The sequence below is a fragment of the Desmodus rotundus genome, chromosome 2 (genome assembly GCF_022682495.2).
Source record: "Desmodus rotundus isolate HL8 chromosome 2, HLdesRot8A.1, whole genome shotgun sequence".
Lineage (NCBI taxonomy): Eukaryota > Metazoa > Chordata > Mammalia > Chiroptera > Phyllostomidae > Desmodus > Desmodus rotundus.
In genome coordinates this window covers 182770542-182789536 of record NC_071388.1, presented here as the reverse complement: position 1 = coordinate 182789536, position 18995 = coordinate 182770542, and the positions used below count along the sequence as shown (strand labels likewise).

At 37.2% G+C, this 18995-nt stretch overlaps 1 protein-coding gene across 2 annotated transcripts in view; it reads left to right on the top strand.

Moving 5' to 3' along the window:
* Positions 1–14116, top strand: part of ICA1L (islet cell autoantigen 1 like) — a 46454-nt gene extending 32338 nt beyond the window's left edge. For both annotated transcript variants that reach the window (XM_024564219.3, XM_045198293.2), the window contains exons 11-13: positions 4536–4790; positions 7863–7952; positions 11435–14116. In XM_024564219.3, coding sequence (XP_024419987.2) covers positions 4536–4790; positions 7863–7952; positions 11435–11550 — 461 coding nt within the window. In that variant the 3' untranslated portion in view covers positions 11551–14116. The remainder of the gene's footprint in view (positions 1–4535; positions 4791–7862; positions 7953–11434) is intronic.
* The last annotated feature ends 4879 nt before the right edge of the window (positions 14117–18995 follow it).

The following is an 18995-nucleotide window of genomic DNA, read 5'->3' as shown; positions in this document are numbered from 1 at the left end:
TCCCATTCTTTGCTGACAGGTTTTTTTTTTCTTTCAATATTTTGAATGTATCATCCTACTCTCCTCTGGCCTGCAGTTTCTCCTGAGAAGTCTGCTCATAGTCTGATAGGGCTTCATCAGACTATGTGTGAAAAAGTGTGACAAGTCACTTTTTTCTTGCTGCTTCCAAACCTCTGTCTTTGACTTTTGACAATTTAATTATATGTGTCATAGTCTCTGGTTGGGTGAAGCTACTACCCATGCTCTGAGGTGACGGTTGGGGGGCCACTGGCTGTGTTAAGTGCTGGCTGGCCCTTCTGGTCAGGTGGTGTGTTCCCTGAGGGCAGGTGGGGTCACTAGCTGGGCTTCACAGTCACCTCTGGTCAGGCAGGAATACTGGCTGTGCTCCCTGGCCAGACGGTGCTGCGGCCTAGCCTGTATTAGAATATTTCCATTACCCCTCAAACTCTTTCATTCTTGTTTCCTGTTAGTCCCTGCTCCCATTTCCTGCCCTAGGAAGTCGCTAATCTCATTTCCATCCCTATAAATTTCCTTTTCCTGGACATTTCATATAAATGAAATCATACAAAAGCTAGTCCTTTTTTGTCTGGCTTTTTGTGTCTTTCATTAAGTGTAATGTTTTGTTAGATTCTTCACTGTTGTTGTATATAGCAGTAGTTCATTACTCTTCCCCTAGTTTTTTACTATAGTAAAATACACATAATATTTACCTCTTAACCATTTTTAAGGGTACTGTTTAGTGGCATTAAGTACATTCATAATGATATACAACTATTATCACCATGCATCTCAGTAACTCTTTTCATCATGTATCCATTAAATAGTTTAAAAAATTTATGAAGTCCAATTTACCATTTTTTCTGGATTTTTTTTGTTGTTGTCATATGTAAGAACTTTGCCTAACCCAAGGTCACGAAGATTTTTCTTCCAAGTTTTCTTCTAGTAATATTGTAATTTTAGCTCTTACATGTAGGATTATGATCTTTTTTAATTAATTGTTGTGTATGATGTGAGATATCTCAGGGGTTTTTTGTTTGTTGCATATGTATATCCAGTTGTTCCAGCACCATTTGTTAAAAGGATTCTCCTCTCTCCATTGAATTTTCCTGCATTTTTGTTGAAATCAAGTGACCAAAAACTGTAAGGGTGTATTTCTGTATTTTGAGTTCTGTTCCATACTATTTTAATTACCATGGCCTTATAATAAATTTTGAAATTAGGTAGTGTAAGTACCACAACGTTGTTCTTCTTTAAAAATTTTTTTGGCTATTCTAATCCCTTTGCATTTCTATATAAATTTTATCATCAGTTTGTCAATTACTACAAAAAACCTGAATTCATACATCAGTTTGGAGTTAATTACCATGTGGACAATATTGGTCCTTCCAATCCATGAATGTGGGGATTTTCAATAGTTTGGGTTTCAATAGTTCGTCTATGATATATCTATTTAAGGATCTCTTTGTGTTGATTCTCCTTGGGTTTTGTTAAGTCTGTTGGATGAGTAGATTGATGTTTTCAACAAAATTGGGACATTTTGTCTCTTATTTCTTCAAAGTCCCCCTCCCATACTTTTGAGACTTATTATATATATATTGTTACTTTTTTTTTCTAATCCTCACCTGAGGATATGTTTATTGATTTTAGAGAGAGTGGAAGGGGGAGAGAGAGAGAGTGAGTGAGAGAGAGAGAAATCAAAGTGAGAGAGAAACATCCTTTGGTTGCCTCCTGTACATGCCCTGACCCGGGATTGAACCCACAACCTAGGTATGTGATCTGACTGGGAAGCAAACCTGCACCCCTTTGGCATACAGAACAATGCTCCAATGAACTGAGCCACCTGGCTAGGGCAGTGTGTCCTGGTACCTTTGATGTTGGCCCACCATTTCTCCCAGGATCTGTTCATTTCTCTTTATCCAATCCCCCCACCCCCCCGTTTTTGGATTGCTAATCTCTACCAGTCTATCTTGAAGTTAGCTAATTCTTTTTCATGCTAGTTTGGATCTATTGTTGATTCACTGTAGTGAATTTTTGATTTGTTATTGTACATTTCAATTTCAGTATTTGTTTGGTTCTTTTTGTGATCTCTATCTCCTTATTGATGTTCTCTCTTTGATGCAACATTGTCATAATACTTTCTATACTTTTTAAAATAGTGCCTTTAAAAGTTTTTCCAGCTTTATTGATGTAATTGATAAATAAAATTGTAAGGTACTCAAAGTACTATATTGTGTGGATATGATATATGTATACATTGTGAAAAGTCTCCCCATCTAGTTAATTAATACATCTGTCACCTCACTTCCTTACTTTCCTTTAGTTCTTTGAAATGTTTACAAGGACTACTTTGAAAGCTCTGTTAAATCTGGTACTTGGTCACTCTCACAGGCAGTTTCTGGTGCCCTCCTTCTTGCCGTTGTATGGGTCATACTTTTTCTTTTTGCATGCCCTGTTATTTCTTGTTGGAAACTGGACATGTTAGATAATATATTTTAGCAACTTTAGCTACTAGTCCTCCCCTCTCGGGCTTGTTATTATTTGCTTGGTGACAGGCTGTATTATTTCAGTGGATCTGTTCCTCCAATAGTGGACCTCCTCATGGGTTGCAGGCTGGGTTTATACCCAGTCACCTTGGTATGACAGTGGCTTTGAAAGAGCTCATTCTGACACATTCTTTCCCTGACACCACCCAGCTGTTAAACTCCACTAATTTTCACCTGTTTGCTCTATTGTTTTCAAGAATGCCCTGAACCTTAAATTGTTCTACAGACAAAACCAATCATAATTGGACTCCTTCGACAGGATAGTTCCCACGGTCAGTGTTGAGATATGTTCTAATCCTAGGCAGGCTCTTCCCTGCTGGCTTTTTCGGTGGCTCTTTCAGGCAAACTAGTTGGCTACTATAAATCTAATTCACTGTCCAAGGAATCTAGCAGTCTTCTCTCAGTTGCCTTTCACCACTATTTCTGAGAGCACCCTTGGGCTTGAATTTCTTCAAACGCGGCTGCAAATGCAGTTCTTTCCTTTGGGAAAAGATTAGGAGCTATTTGGTAGTTTGCTTCTCCCTCCAGGCAAAGTGCTGATATGGGGGTAGGACAGTGTTTCTCTCCAAGTGACATCCTTACTCTAGGAGCTGCAGTGAGAAGGGTGACAGTAGTCTTTGGTCTCTGGTTTGCCTCCTGCTGGGTAAAACTACCGCCTTATGAACAAAGTCAGGTGATAAGGGCCCCCATGTGCTCAGCAAGCCAAATCAAGGTCTTCATCTGAAGTCTTGGCATCTCAGTGGCAAATGGCAGCTTCCACCTCTTGACTGCACTCCCTAGGGCTTTGCCTTGGCAAGAGGTGACTTGGGGCAGAATATGAAATGCTGACCTCCTCCTGCTCGTCCTGGGAAGAAAACTCTAGACACAGACCTGGGGAGAGACAGAGTGCTATATTTTTGGCTGCACTAGGCTGGATTGGAATTACCGAATTGGGAGAGGGAAGGAAAAGAGTGGTTCTTAGTTCAAATACCAGTCTCTCATTCTTACCAAATTTTAATTGATTTTCTTGAATAAATGTTTCTTTCCTTTGATGTGTGCTCTTAGAATAATTTAAAGAGAATTTAAATGGTTGTTTTAAAAATAATTTCCACCAGTTATTTAAAAACTGGTGAGCAGGTCCCTAGACCTCCTCACTCTATTGTGCTAGAAGCCCCTTTTCTTTTTAATAAAGGTGTTTAGGGTCATGTTTTTTCTCTGTTCATTGATATTTAAGTATCCCATGGATCATACAGGGTAGGGCAAAAGTGGTTTACAGTTGTGAGTACATGAGAGTTTATTCTTGTATTATTGTTTTGTTTTCTGTATGAACCGTAAACCTACTTTCGTCTTACCCTGTAATATGAAATGTCTTCATTATTATTTTTCAAAAATTCTATTTCCCTTTCAAACAAGAGTTAATAGAATGTATTAAAATTTGCAGGTGGAAGAGCCTTTTGGTTTTATTTTTTAAATGATTTCTTTTCAGTGCATCGTAATCAGAGCACGTTGTTTGTAATATTTGTACTTTGAGAAATTCACTGATTTTTTTGTGCCTTAGTATAACTAATGTTTGTGAATTTTCAATGTATGCTTGAGAAGATATATTTTCTATTAGGGTTTGTATACATTCAAAACAACTACCTTATTGATTATGCTGTTGAGATTTTTAAATTTCTTTTCTCCTCGTGGAGTGTTTTTTACTGAAATATTAAAGTCTCGTGTTATTAATTTGTATTTCTCCTTGCAGCTCCTGTAGCCTGTCTTACGTAGGCGGTTGTTTAATTATTTTGTGTGTAGACATTCATAACCATTATATAGTCATTGTGAAATGAGGCCACTGTGGTCCATAGCCTATCTAATTAGAAATAATTTTCACATAAACTTCCAATTAGTTTGCTTATAGAAAATTATGTTAATAAAATATCAGAGCAGTGAAACAAATTTGATTTGCTCTACATCCTTTCATTTCTTCAAAAAGAAAAAAGCCATCCTGTTTTTATTTTCACTCAACAGTTGCAAAAGATTTACCTGTAGATTCATTGGAAGATGGTTTTGAGAAGGAACTCTCGTTTCTGAACAACCTCCTAAGTCCTGGTTTTTCGAGTACTAGTGAACTCACCGGAGAACGCCAGACTGCCCTGGGGAGACTCAATGCCAGTCTCAGGTCCCAGGAGCCTTCTGCGGGGTCTGAGCCTCTGGCTCAATCTGCCCGATTCCTTCCTTCACACCTCTTTGACCTTGGCCTTCATGCTGCTGGAGCTTTCAACAGTAAGTGTCTGTGAAACATTTGGACACCCACGACTTATTTTGTCTTTGTGAAACAAAACATTGTACGTGTGGATGCTAAAATCAAGAAGATTTGATTTTAATTATCTTCGGTGCTACTAGATGAAATCTGTAGTCACACAATCAACTGGAAAAACAACAAATACTGTCACCACTGGAGTCTGAAACAAGGGCTGCTTTCTTGCCACCTCCACTAAACCCCACATTTTCTTCATTGACTTTTCCAGGTATCTTCTCTACACAGAAAATCAGTGTTTTGTCTGAAACTCTTGACTTGCTAGGTTACCCCTACAGAGGGCAGGCAGGTGGATTCTTCCACCAAGTAAAATTTGGTGTTTTCCTTCTGTGGGTTCAGAGTTCACAAGGGAAAAAGGAACAGCCCTGGAGGCTGGGGGCAGGCTATTTTCCCGAGGAAAGGGTCATCTGCTCTGTTTATACATCAAGGATTCCTTCTCTTCACCTACTGTTCTATCATCATGTGTTCAACTCAGCACCTTGGGAGTCATTTTGCTCCCCACTTCCATATTGGTTATTAAGTCCTATCAATTTCTTTCTAAAACATGTCTTAAATTTCCCACTTTTCCTCTCTGCCTCCACAACCAAAGCCACTTAGAGCCTCATTTGGTTTCCTGGGTTGTTGCTAGAGTCCTCCCAAACCCTCTATGCATCCTCCAGAGTTCTCTCTCCCAAAAGCAGATTCTGATGTCAGCACCCTGCTTACATGACTTAAAAATGAAGCATCATGGGCTCCAGGATAAAACCTGCCTGTGCCTGCATGTCCACCCTGATCTCCTACATGAATTCACAATACCTACCATTTCCTGTAACTATATTGAGTATTTTCAGATCCCTCTCTGGCATCATTGCTTGTGCCGCTTCTTTAAATTATGATATTTCAGTACTGGAACTTGGGCTTGAGCCTGAGTATTAGATTCCCAATCCACGGTTTGCTCCATGACAGCCAACTTTTGAAGACGTCCCCAGTACTGCCAAATGGAAGTGGTTTCTCCCTCCTCTGGCCTCATAGTGGTTTGTTTTCATGGTTATAATCAGTTTATCTTGCCGTATATCTCTATCTTTATCCCCTAGTAGATCTTAACTCTTGAGAAAAAGCCTCACAGTACCTAATAGTGTCTTAATGCATTGTACTTTGTATTAAAATACTTATGTTCATACTTCATCTGCAGGACCATTATATTTTACGCAGTCTGAAAGCATCTCAAGGGCATGCATGCTCTGTGGGGTGATTCACCTTTGTAGCAGAAAGTTAGCTCGATAAATACATATTAGTTGAACAATCACTCAGTAAGAGTTTGTTACGTAGCCTAAAAGTGAGAAGGGATGGTATTATTTGATAAAGAGGTATTCTAGGATAATTCAAATGTTTTGCTATTGTAAAAATTTAGAAAACAGTAATTTTCATATGGCTTATCATTGGCCCAATTGTTACACATAATTACAAACTGATTCATTCTCCTCTATGAACCCCTTTCTCCTTAACTTGCCACATGCCTAGCAGCATTGGATTCTTCTCTTTCTGGCAATACAATCTCAACAATATTTCTTTTAAAATTTTTAATTGATTTGAGAGTGGAAGGGGGAGGAGGGAGAGAGAGGGAAACATTAATTCATTGTTCCACCCATCTATGCATTCATTGGTTGTCTCCTGTATGTTCCCTGACTAGGGATTGAACCCACAGCCTGGTACAGCAGGATGAATCTCTAACCAACTGCGCTACCCGGCCAGGGATCAACAGTATTTTTTCACCGCTCAGAACTTTTGCTCTGGTCCCTTCTTCCTGCAGGCTGATGGGGTATTTCCATGTAATAGCTGAGGCAGCTGATGTTCAGTGTTTGTTTTGTTTAATTGAAAGTCATCAGAAGACAAAAGTCTGGTTTCCTGCCTCCTAGTACAGGACTCTTGTATTCTGCTAGTCTTTCCTTTATGTTTACTTCTTTTGTTCCTGTGATGTAGATCAGGAAACTGAGATGCCTTGAGAGTTAAAAGATCTATGTTCTAGGAATCCCAAATGATCCTACAAATGATCTCTTGGGCTTCAAATGATCTCTCCCATACAAGGAAGGTAGTAGGCAGGATAATCTAACTTCCTTTCCAGTACTGAGATTTAATTAAAGCATAAATAATTTCATATTACAGCAAACATTTCCCTATGTACCAATGGAGTATTATGATCTTTTAAATTACTACATAGTATTTTGTCATGTCTACCCACCATAATCTACTTAATTCCTTATTGTACTTTTTCATTTAACAGATAATGCCACAATAATCATTCATGCACTTTTTCCTTCAGTTATTTCCTTGTATTTCTAGGACTAGGATTACTGAGTCCAAGGGTATAAACATAATTGTTGGCTTCAAGATTCTGTTAGGTCTATTTCCTCTCTTCCCGACTCCTTAGGACTTCTCTTTCTATACCATATCCATTTGCAATTGTTAAAACTTGTAATACTTACAGTCATGTGGCCCTTAAAGATGGGGAAACGTTCTGAGAAGTGTGTCATTAGGTGATTCTGTCATTGTGCAAACACCTGAGTGCACTTTCACAAACCCGGACAGTGTCGCCCACTACTGTCACTGCGTGCTGTACTTTCATACATCTGGCAGTGTGGTGTTCACACCAGCGTCACCACAGGCACGTACTGCATTGCACTGCATTGCGTTGCATCACCACGGCTACAATGGCATTAGGCACCATGAATTTTTCAGCTCTTTTATAATGTTGAGACAACTGTTGCATATGTGATCTGTTGTCGATTCAATTGTCGTTATGTAGTGCATGGCTGTGTTTCAAAACCACTTAGAGAAATGTAGGGAAGTCTAATTTAACTCTAGCTGGGGCTAAGTTTAGATTTGAATAAAATACATGATTGCAGATAAATTGTGTTTTATACCTTTTATACTTTAGAATCTTCCCTACCCTGGTATGAAGACTTATTAGATATTTTTACCTTTTCTTGTTTCTGTGGTGCTACTTGATGCTACTTCCTACTTGATTAACAGTGGATAATTCATTACTTCCCTCCCCCCAGGCTGGGCCTCCAAAGGGGGATTGGAACTTCCCCTTTCACACATTGGTAACAAACCAGTGCCTTCACAGAGTCCAAAGAAATTAACAAAATGTAAGTTATTTACTTATATTCTTTGCCATCATATTAGCGATCAAATTCAGATAAATGTAGAAAGGGACCATTTTGGTCTTCACCTCATACTACCCAGAAAAATACTTTATAACCAATGAATTAGAATGAAAGCTGTACCTGGCTATCAGTCACCATAGACAGCATTGAATAGAAATTTGTAAGCTTGTCATAGTAAACTAAATTCTGTAGTTTAACCTTTTATATTTTGTGCTAAGGGTTGTTTACAACGGAAAATACCACTGGGGATAGAAGATGCTCTCTGATTACCAGATGCCTAGTGACAAATACTGCAATCTTGCACTCACTAGCATAGGGCCTGGCACACAGTCATCGCTAACATACTGAGTACTTACCCCGCTGTTGTCTGCAGAGCTGGCCCATGTTGTAATTTCCACGTAAGGTATACATAGAAAATAGACACACTCTGTCTTGCAGAACTTTACATACATATTAATCTTAGTCACTGATGTTTTTTAAAACTTTTAAAACTGGAATTTCAAATGTACAGAAATTGTGCATAAATGAAAATACCACAAAAACATCTGTATACCTATTACCCAGATTCACCTATTGTTAGTGTTTTGGCCCATTTGCTTTATGCCTCAGTGTTATTTCTCAACCCGTTGAGGGTAACTTACATACATCATGCCCCTTTAACCCTAAAGACTTTAGTTTCCTGAGAACATATTCACTTGCACAATCACAGTGTGATTATAAACTTTAGGGAATTTATAGCACTCTCCCCCGCTGGTACAGCAGGTCTAGGGGTAGGTATTGTATTCACTTGCCATATCTCTTTAGCTATTTAATCCCATGCACTTATACAGCTTTAAAATTTTTTTGGGATATAGACTTTTTAATGGAATATAGTCCCTCTATTATGCTTTCTTGTTTTTTACTAAAATGCTTCTTTCTTCAATTTAGCTGAGGTCTCCATGTGATTAAGGTCAGGTATTCATTCTTTCTTGCATTTATTTTTATCAAATTTTTAATTTATATATAGTTGTATATGGTAGCTTTTGGTATACAATATAGGGACTGACATTTTTATACCTTAGAGTGTGATCACCCCAGTTATTCTAGTGACCATCTGTCACCATGCAAACTTACCACAGTATTATTCACTGTATTCCTCTTCATCTTTTTTTATCCATCCACCTACCTCTTCCTTTCGGTAAGAATCCTTTTGGTCTCCATTTCTATGAGTCTGTTTTTGTTTTGTTTTATGTTTCCTTAGATTCCACATACAGGTGAAACCATATGGTGTTTGCCTTTCTCTGGCTTATTTCACTCAGCATAATACCCTCTAGGTCCATCTATATTGTTACAAATGTCAAGATTTTATTCTTTTTTGTGTCTGCATAATATCCCACTGTTGTGTGTGTATATATCTAAATAACATCTTTATTCATGGACACCTAGATTGCTCACATATCTTGACTATTGTAAATAATCCTGCAATGAACACAGGCACGCATTTATCTTTTGAATTAGTGTTTTTGTTTTCTTTGGATCACTACCAGAAGTGGAATTGCTAAGTCATATGGTATATCTGTTTTTAAAGTTTTTTGAGGAATACTGTTTCCCACAGAGGTCGCACCAATTTGCAGCCACTCCAACAGTGCACAAAGGTTCTCTTTTCTCCACATCTTCTCCAAGACGTTTGTTTACTTTTTGGTAATAGCCATTCTGACTGGTATAAGGTGATCTCTTTGTGGTTCTGATTTGCATTTCCCTGATAATGAGTGATCTTGAGCACCTTTTCATGTCTGTTGGCCATCTGTATGTCTTCTTTGGAGAAATGACTTTCCATGTCCTCTGTCCATTTTTAATTGGATTTCTTTGTTGCTGTTAATTGAGTTGTGAGTTCCTTATATATTTTGGATATCAAACCCTTATTGGATGTATCATTAATGAATATCTTCTCCCATTCAGGAGGTGTTTTGTTGGTGGTGGTTTCCTTCACTGGGCAGAAGCTATTGAGTTTAATGATGCCCCATATGTTTATTTTTGCTTTTGTTCCCCTTGTTCAAGAGGACATATCCAAAAAAATATTACTCAAACTAATGTAAAATATTTACTACCTATATTTCAGGCCTTACATTTAAATCTTTAAACCATTTTGAATTTATTTTTGTATATCATGTAAGAAAGTGGTCCAGTTTTGATTTTTTTGCACGTATCTGTCTAGTTTTCCCAAACTATTTGTTAAAAAAAAACTATTACTCCATTGTATATTTTTATCTCCTTAGTTGTGTATTAGTTGACCACATAATGAGGATTTATTTCTTGACACTTTATTCTGTCCCATTGATATTTGTATTTGTTTTTGTGCCAGTACCATACTGTTTTGAGTATGATAGCTTTGTAGTATAGTTTGAAATCGGTGTATGACACCTCAAACCTTGTTCTTTCTTAAAATTACTTTGGCTATTCATGGTCTTTTATGGTTCCATATACGTTTTAGGGTTATTCTAGTTTTGAGAAGAATGTCATTGGTATTTTAATAGGAATTGTATTCAATGTGTAGACTACTTTGGGTAGTATGGACTTTTTAACGATATGAATACTTCCAATCATGAGCACGGTGTATCCTTCCATTTATTTGTGACTTCAATTTATTTCATCAATGCTTTAGTTTTCAGACTATAGATCCTTTATCCCCTTGGTTAAATTTATTCCTAGATATTTAATTCTTTTGATACAATTATCAGTGAGATTTTCTCAATTTCTCTTTGTCATATAAAAATAGTCACAGGGATTTAAAGTACAGCATAGGGAATATATTCAGTGATATTGTCGTAAGTATGTATGGTGTGAGATGGGTATGAGACTTATTGGGATGATCCCTTCATAAGTTATATAAATGTATAATCACTATGTTGTACACCTGAAAGCAATACAGTATTGTATGTAAACTATAATTGAAAAAAATTTTAAAAAATATTAAAAATTTGTAAAGTACACATGGAAAAGACAAATGAAACAACTGTAAACCAAAATAACTGTTGGGCGTGTTAATGTGATAGGGTTAGGTGTTTTTTTCCCCATATGTCGATATTTTAATATTGCTTTTATAATAAATACTTTTAAGTACTAAGTTTACAATATAATGTTCCTACTTTGTAGGAACAAAGATTACTTTTAATTTTGAACCTCATCTGAGAGCCTTGTATAAATTATCTTAGTGATTCTCAGAAAACTTCATTACTGCTTGCCTTTTAATTAGGTCTTTTCTCAGAGGAACATGCAATCACTTAGATATAAGAGCCTCAGCAAAGTATTGGTGTCTGCATTAGTTCTTCATAATTATCCCGAAGAAGATATAATTGATAGTTTATTCTTGTCAGTTGTCTTTTTTTGATTCAAAACAAGCATTTACTTTAAAATCATAAAAGTGGCACAGTAATGTGATTTCAAAAATCTGAGACTCGTTAATGAGTGTATGTTTTTTTTAATAGCTCCCAACAATGGTAACCAAGACGTATCAGCCTGGTTCAGTCTATTTGCAGACATGGATCCACTTTCAAACCCAGATGCTATTGGACACTCAGATGATGAACTTCTTAATGCTTGACTGAAGTTATGATGTCTCATCAGTGGTCTTGAAACATCAATTTTGCAACATACTGCCTTTATGTAAAGGAGTTTATATTGTAGTCCACACACAAAAGCATTGTGTTTGTGAATATAACACTTGTCAGGCAACTTTAGACAGATGGTAAAGACCACGTTTAAATTGACTTCTCTTTAATATCCTGGGTTTGCATCTGTGATATGTAGGAAATACTTGAAACCATTTAGTTTGAAATAGGTAACAAAACTAATTTTGAAATAACAGTAAGAATTCTGTCAATGAGTTGGGCTTATTTCTTTGGAAAGCCTTTTATGTGTAAGTTGCCTTGCTAGCTGAGAAATTCTTTATGTGGATAAGAGACACTGTGTAAACCAGGTTGTGATTTAGGGTTGGTTTTTAACTAAAAGAGTGGCAAGGAGAATTTTCTGTTATGGAAAATAGCACTAGAACTAGACCAGTTTTGACTTTAATAGAAAGGCAGAATAAGATTTGAGAACTCAATCTGCTTTAATGAAATCACAGAGAAAACCTGGTGCTTGTTTTTTCCACTTAGAGACTAAAATGTAGTATTACTTTTTTTCCTTCATAGAAAATCATGGACACCCCTCAATCTACTATCAAATTTTCATGGGAAAATAGCAGGAAGATTTATTTGTTTAGTTCATCCTCTGTAGAAATAGAAAAATCTCTTTCCTTATCACAAACCATAAGAATGTCCAAACACATTGCAACCATAACATATAGTATGCATATTCTTCCTGAAAAGAAGGGGAGGACACTCCCTAAGCAACTGACAACAGCATTCCTGAAATTACCTAGAAACTTCTATCTGAATGGGGCAGAAATTCTAAACACCTTATCCTTATACATATTTGCATACTTACACATTTCTTGACATGTTTTAACACTATACTTCCTGCCAGAGTTACAGAAAGCTAATCAACAAGTGTCTTATTTTTCTACTATCCCCTTTAATTGGGAGACGTCATCCAAAGCTCCATTTGACTACTAAGGAAAAGCTGTAACCCTTAGAGGGTTCTGAATCTAAGTACTAGAGGGAAGGATATTTAATTCAAATTAATGTAAGCTAATGAAAACAGCCACTGTGTACACACACCAATCACTCAATCTCCTGGTCTTTTTTCTTGCCCACTTTTTAGTGTTGAGGCAGTTCTCAGGTGTGTTATTTTTGTCAACCAGACCACTGCATTCCCATAAGAAAACATTTTAACTTAATTGTTCACAGAAGTTTCAATGTGCTTAGTTCTAAAGAAGCTTATTTATTATTTACAAGAGAACTGCTTGTAATATCTGAGTCATTGTATGGACTGGAGTAGGTAAAATGCGGCCTACCTCTCATCCATAGGAGTCTGGCCTGAATTGCTCACGAGCTCTTGAAAAAACCACTACTATGGCCAAGTACTGCATAGGCTGGAAAGACCTTATCTGAGGGTCAGAAAAATGGACCCAGGGAAAAGTTAAGTCTTTCCTTAAAATCTTTTCACATGCCTAGTCCTATTTCTTTATTTGGTTATCCATTCGGAAAGAAGTATTTTTTAACTCTTCTTTTTTATTCAGTGAAATTCCCCAGAATGCAATACTGTCTTTGTTCTGCCAAGATTCAGTCACCTTTGGGTACCCCAGAAAATGCTGACTTTATGTCTTTGGTTTGTGTTCTTTTTATTTTACTGATTTATTTCACTAATACATTAGTTCAAATATATTTATCTCCTTCACATGCATATACACACACCATAACGCAGAGGAAAATCACTAGTTCCTCCTCCAAGCCAGAAGCCTGAATCTCAGACTATGTGAAGGGATACTGCCCTCGATTTCCCATGAGTAAAGGTTCTCAAAAACAAACATACAAATAAAAAATCATACAAGGGATTTTTATTATTCAGTTCTTGTGTCTCTAACATTTTCTCTCAACACAAGAATATGTAGTTGTCCAGTTAACCCAAATGCAACATTAACTGCTTTAGCAAGTCTAGTTGTAACTTTAGCAAGTCTTAACTCCATTTTTGAAGAGCACACTAAAAACTTTGTCATTAAAATTAAGGTAACCATTCATATTTTCCCAAGACTAGTTATTAGAGACCAGAAACAGAAATGTGGCTGTTATTATACCTAGATTGCTAATAAAGAAAACCGCCACATTTTCAGTAGGGAGTAAAGGAAAGGACAGAACAAACAACACAGAACAGTTACTATTTGTCTAAATCTAGATCAGTGATTGAATCAGAAATAAATTAACTTTAATCACAGGTAGGCTGAGGACAACTCTTTCAGAATAAATGGCTACTTTTTATATTAAATGGGGAAAAATACCTATCTTCTACCTTTTATACCAAATCAGAATGCATTTAACCTTAGACAAAAACTAAAATTTGCCTAATGTATCTAACCACTTTACAAGAAAGACAGGAACACCAGGGCATATTAAGATTAGACAGGTGTAACTTCATATTTTTTGAAATCTTTCATCAACTGTAAAACTTAGCCCTGATATGGTTAGAAACAAACTGTATTTTAACAAAATAGGTTTCAGTATTTGTACAATATAAAGTTTATATTTCAACTATGGATATTTATTTCACATAACTATCTTTGTAGACCACCTGGAAATAAATGTGCTCTTACAGCCTAAGAACAAATGAACTTTGGATGTGCTCTATTTTTCTTCTTTTAATAAAGATTACAAGATGGCATAAACAAAAAATGCTTTATTTCCTAAAGTACTCAATACAAATCTAATTATTGTTTCCCTATTTCAAAGCTTGGGTATTACCATAGGACTGTAGTAGTGACAAGGTAGTTTGAATTGAAAAAAAAAAATATATATATATATACACACACGCACACATGCACACACACATACATACACCGCCCCCCCCCCCCGAATGAAAATAAAACCAGAGCAATTAATACTGATTCTAATTTACTTCTTACAAAAGGGACACTGTACAATATGGGAAATAACAGAGTATGTGTTCTTTGTATAAATACTCTCGGTAACAAAACACAAACTATCAAATGTCAAAAATTTGGGCCCAGAAGCAGTAACCAATGAAATATAAGCCATAGTGTTTAAGCTGATTTCCTGAAGGCAGGAATAAAAAGAAGCCAGAATTGATCCACTGCAGTGCATTTCCTTACCTTGAGCAATAAAGCAGCCCCAGAATTTTCTGATAGAGAAATTTAACTAGGAAGGAAATACAAACTTTTAAATATCAATTAATTCAGCAGTATTGAAAGTAATGCATTAATGCATTTAAAACATACAATGCATACGTTGTTCAACTAAGTAGAGAAAACCTATGTAACAGTATGGGATGAAAAATATTTGTTGGTCTAGATGGGATAGATCCATAAACCCAACATACAGTATCTTCCATCTTTTATGTGTCATGTACAGGGAGACAGTACCAAAAAAGAGTACAGTAAAAACTGTCCTTAGCATTTAAAGTGGAGACATGGTTCTTAACTTGGTGGTGTAAAAATAAACCATTCAATGTCCAAAATGTAAATATAAAAGGCCTATATAGATAAAGGTCTGGATGGTGTTAACAGGTAAGATTTTAAAGTACATTGTTTTTAAATAAAGTTGTTTCCTTGTTCCTTTTTCCCAAAGTAATTGCCAAAAGTCTGAAAAATACTAAAAAGTAAAAAAAGAAATCATCCACAGTCCTACAATCCAGGAATAGCTACTGTTAACATTATTTATTTTATATTGTCTTTGAGCTCGCATATAATTTAAATTGCAATAGTGATGTTTTTATTGTTTTCTCCATCTGAAATGGGCATACAAAGTTATTGAGACTGGCGAAATTACTTTTGTCTTTTCTTCAAAAAGGTTAAAAAAAATACACCAAAAATATGATTGGAGTCTATTTCTGCATCTCTAAAAGATGTGCTCCAAATGTTTCTCTTTAATTTTTATAGCTATGGCAACATTAAAACCCGGAAAGCTTGAGGATTTGTGCCACTAACTTGCTTGGTCAGGAACTGGTGTCTCACCAGCTTACTTTTTATTCACCTTCTGAACCAAGCTGCCAGCAATGATGTCCGCAAAGGACAAACAGGGCAATGGCCTAATGGCCCATAATTTGCAACAACCCTAAAAACCTCTGTTATTAGTGTCACTGTTACAGGAGAACACAACAGTAAGGCTTTGTGGTTAAGTTTGGGTTCTGTAGTCAGTCTTGGTTCCAGGCCAGACTTTAACATTTCCCTGATATATTACCATGGATAAAATACCTAATCTAACCCTAATTATATCCACCTATATGGTAGTAAAAATAGCAGCACCTGTCTTCATAGGGTTATTATAAAGATTGTGGTAGACAGTAACATATAAAGTGTCTACCACTTGTAAACTATCAGCATTATCTATTTTTATGATTTCAGCTCAGTAGCCTTGGCTATATTATAGTTTACAAGGTAAAATGAATTCTATGGAACATTTTCTATGACCAAAAACTTTTGGCTTTCCTAATGAATGAAGAGGCTTACCTAACAAAATAAGGACATACATGTTTGCTTTCAGTTTTGGGAGCTAGGTTGTTTTCAGGTTCAGTACCTATATAACTGACAGCGCAGTCACCGACATTTCCTTCATCACATAAATAGGAAAGCTGAGGTTAAAAGAGATGGCTTCTTTATTCAATACCCCATGGCTATTAAGAGGCAGAACCAGAACTAGTACCCAAATTGTGCCCTAAGTCCAAGGTTTTTCTGCATCTCCTCTGAAGCATCCCCATAATCTAAAAAATAACTGCTTAATATATGGAATTGAGATGAATGCTTATCCTCCTGGTTTTTAAGCATTAGAGCCTCCCTAATAGTCTTCTACAAAATATAATGTTTAGCAGGACTAATCTATGCTAACGTATAAAATCAAACAAAGTCAAGTATATGGAGATAAATTCTCAGTTTGAGCAAGATGCAAACTGTTGAAAGGTTTTTTCTTTCTCCCTCTCTTTTTTTAACAAAACCACAAGTTTGAAGATACTTATTAAAGGGATGTAAAGACAATGTTTTAAAGACTCCAGTCTCTTATCTGCTACCAGACCAACCCAAAGGCTCATACAAAAAACTTGTACCTAACAGTATTTTTGTAACAGAAAGGTCTGGCCAGATCGTGGGGGAGCAGAGAGGAGAACCCCAGAAGGTGCAAGAGCCTGTACTCCCCAGAGGGACCCCCTGGAGGTGTCAGGAAGTGCTGATTGAACTGCAACCTTGACAGCCTTTCCACACCTTCAGGCAACAGTAAACAAGTTAGCATATTGCCAGCCAGCCAGCCGGCCCCGCCCCCACAACCAAGCAGCATCCATGTTAACTAGGTGATGCCCCATTCCTGGCAGAGATTTGGTGCACCTGGGCAGCCAAAAAACCCTCCTAACCTGCCTCTGGATCATGGAAGCAGGAGGAGGGCAGGGACACCGTGTGGGCTGATGTGCAGTGGACATTAGCCTGCCTGAACTGGCTAACAAATTGGACCCTCCTGCAGCACGTAGGATTTGGGGGGAAATATTTAAAATGGAGGGCACATAGAAGCCATTCCCTTTTTGCGTTCCCCTTGCACAGGTGAGGAGCCAGCCTGCACAGGCTGAGACCTGCGCAGGACGTGTGTGTCCACTTGTTACCCTGCTCACACTCTGGGGCAGGCTTGTGCTTGCCAGCAGCGGGCTCAAGCAGGGCACTGTGGACCTAGGCCACGCAGCACAGGTCCTGGACTGCTCCTACTCTCTCACCCTGAAAGCAGCACACAGGTGTGAAGGCCAGGAATGTTTCCTTGGCCCCAAGAATACAAGCAGCCCTGGACCCAGGGCACAGGAGCCAGAGCCCCTTGCACAACTGGCTGCATTGAAGTAATAGAGACACTGGTCTCACAAGTGTGCACTCCAGAGAGCCTAGGATGGATAGACAGACACCCATCTGTGTAGCAGCCTTGGATTATAGATAGAAAGGGCGGGGGAGGGGGGCCGCGGCTCTCTGGGCATGGATTTGGATTTCAGTCTTTTGGGGAGCAGGTATTTCTGTGTTTTACAGAAGAGAATGGCTTGGGGCAGGGGAGCTCCCAGCTCTCCCAAATTGGGCACCCTGTTAATAAAAACCTTTTGCCTTCCCCACCAGTCCATTTTATGGTTGTATACAGTGGCAGATGGCCAAATCCCATTTTGCTCTGTAACACTTTTCAACCATTGTGTTTACATTCCACACAGTAAGAAATACATCTTATTTGATAACTTAATATGTATATAGTCATGCGCCACTTCATGATGGGGATACATTCTGGGAAATGTGTTGTTAGGCGATTTTTGTCATCATGCAAACATCATAGTGTATGCTTACACAAACTTGTATGTTAGGACCTACTACACACCTAGATTATATACAGTTATAGCCTGGCGCCTAGGCTACAAACCTATACATCATGGTAATGTACTGAATACTGTAGGCAATTATAGCATAATGGAAAGTATTTATGTATCTAAACATATCTAAACATCGTTTAAAGGTACAGTAAAAAATGAGAAAAGATTAAAAAAATACTATCCCTATGTAGGGCACTTACCATGAATGGAGCTGGAAGGACTGAAGTTGCTCTGGGTGAGTCAGCAAGTGAGTGGTGAGTGAATGTGAAGGCCTAGAATTCCTGAACACTACTGCAGACTTTATAAACACTGTACACTTAGGTTGCACCAAATTTATAAAGAATGTGAGATTAAACCAAGCATGAGAAAATGATGCAATCAAAACTCAGTAAACAGATGTTCGAGGCTGTGCATGTAACATAGCGTACCGTTTTCCAGAAAACATTTTATAAGTAGAAAGTGCACTAAAATATGAGTATTAGAAATACATAAACCAGGAATACTGTCATTTTTCATTATCAATCACTGTACTGTACATAACTTTATGTGTTAAACTTTTATACAACTGGTAGCACAGACTTATTTACACAAACATCACCACAAACACGACTAATGGCATTGTGCTGAGACATTAGGACGGCTAAGATGTCACTAGGTGACATGACTTTTTCAGCTCCATCGTCATCTTATGGGATCACCATCATATACATGGCCTGTTGTTATGCATCACGAGACTATCTCTAGCAAAAATTTAACACACAAATACTACTCTCCATATATGTGAATAAACTTGTTTCCTATTCTACTTCATTTAAAAAATTTTGGCTGGACCCATTTAATTCATTTCAAGAACCAAACAGTTTCAAAAACACTAAACAGAAGAGATACAAAGGCTATTTGTATTATCATACCATGCTCTATTAGAAGTTTAAGTTATTTAAAAAGCATACCTAATCTTAGCAAGAAAACAACCTGATTCTGATATACAGGAGGTCCTTGAAAACATCATTTTATTATAACATTGATGAGATGCTGTAGGAACTTAACTCTTGTTTGGATCAA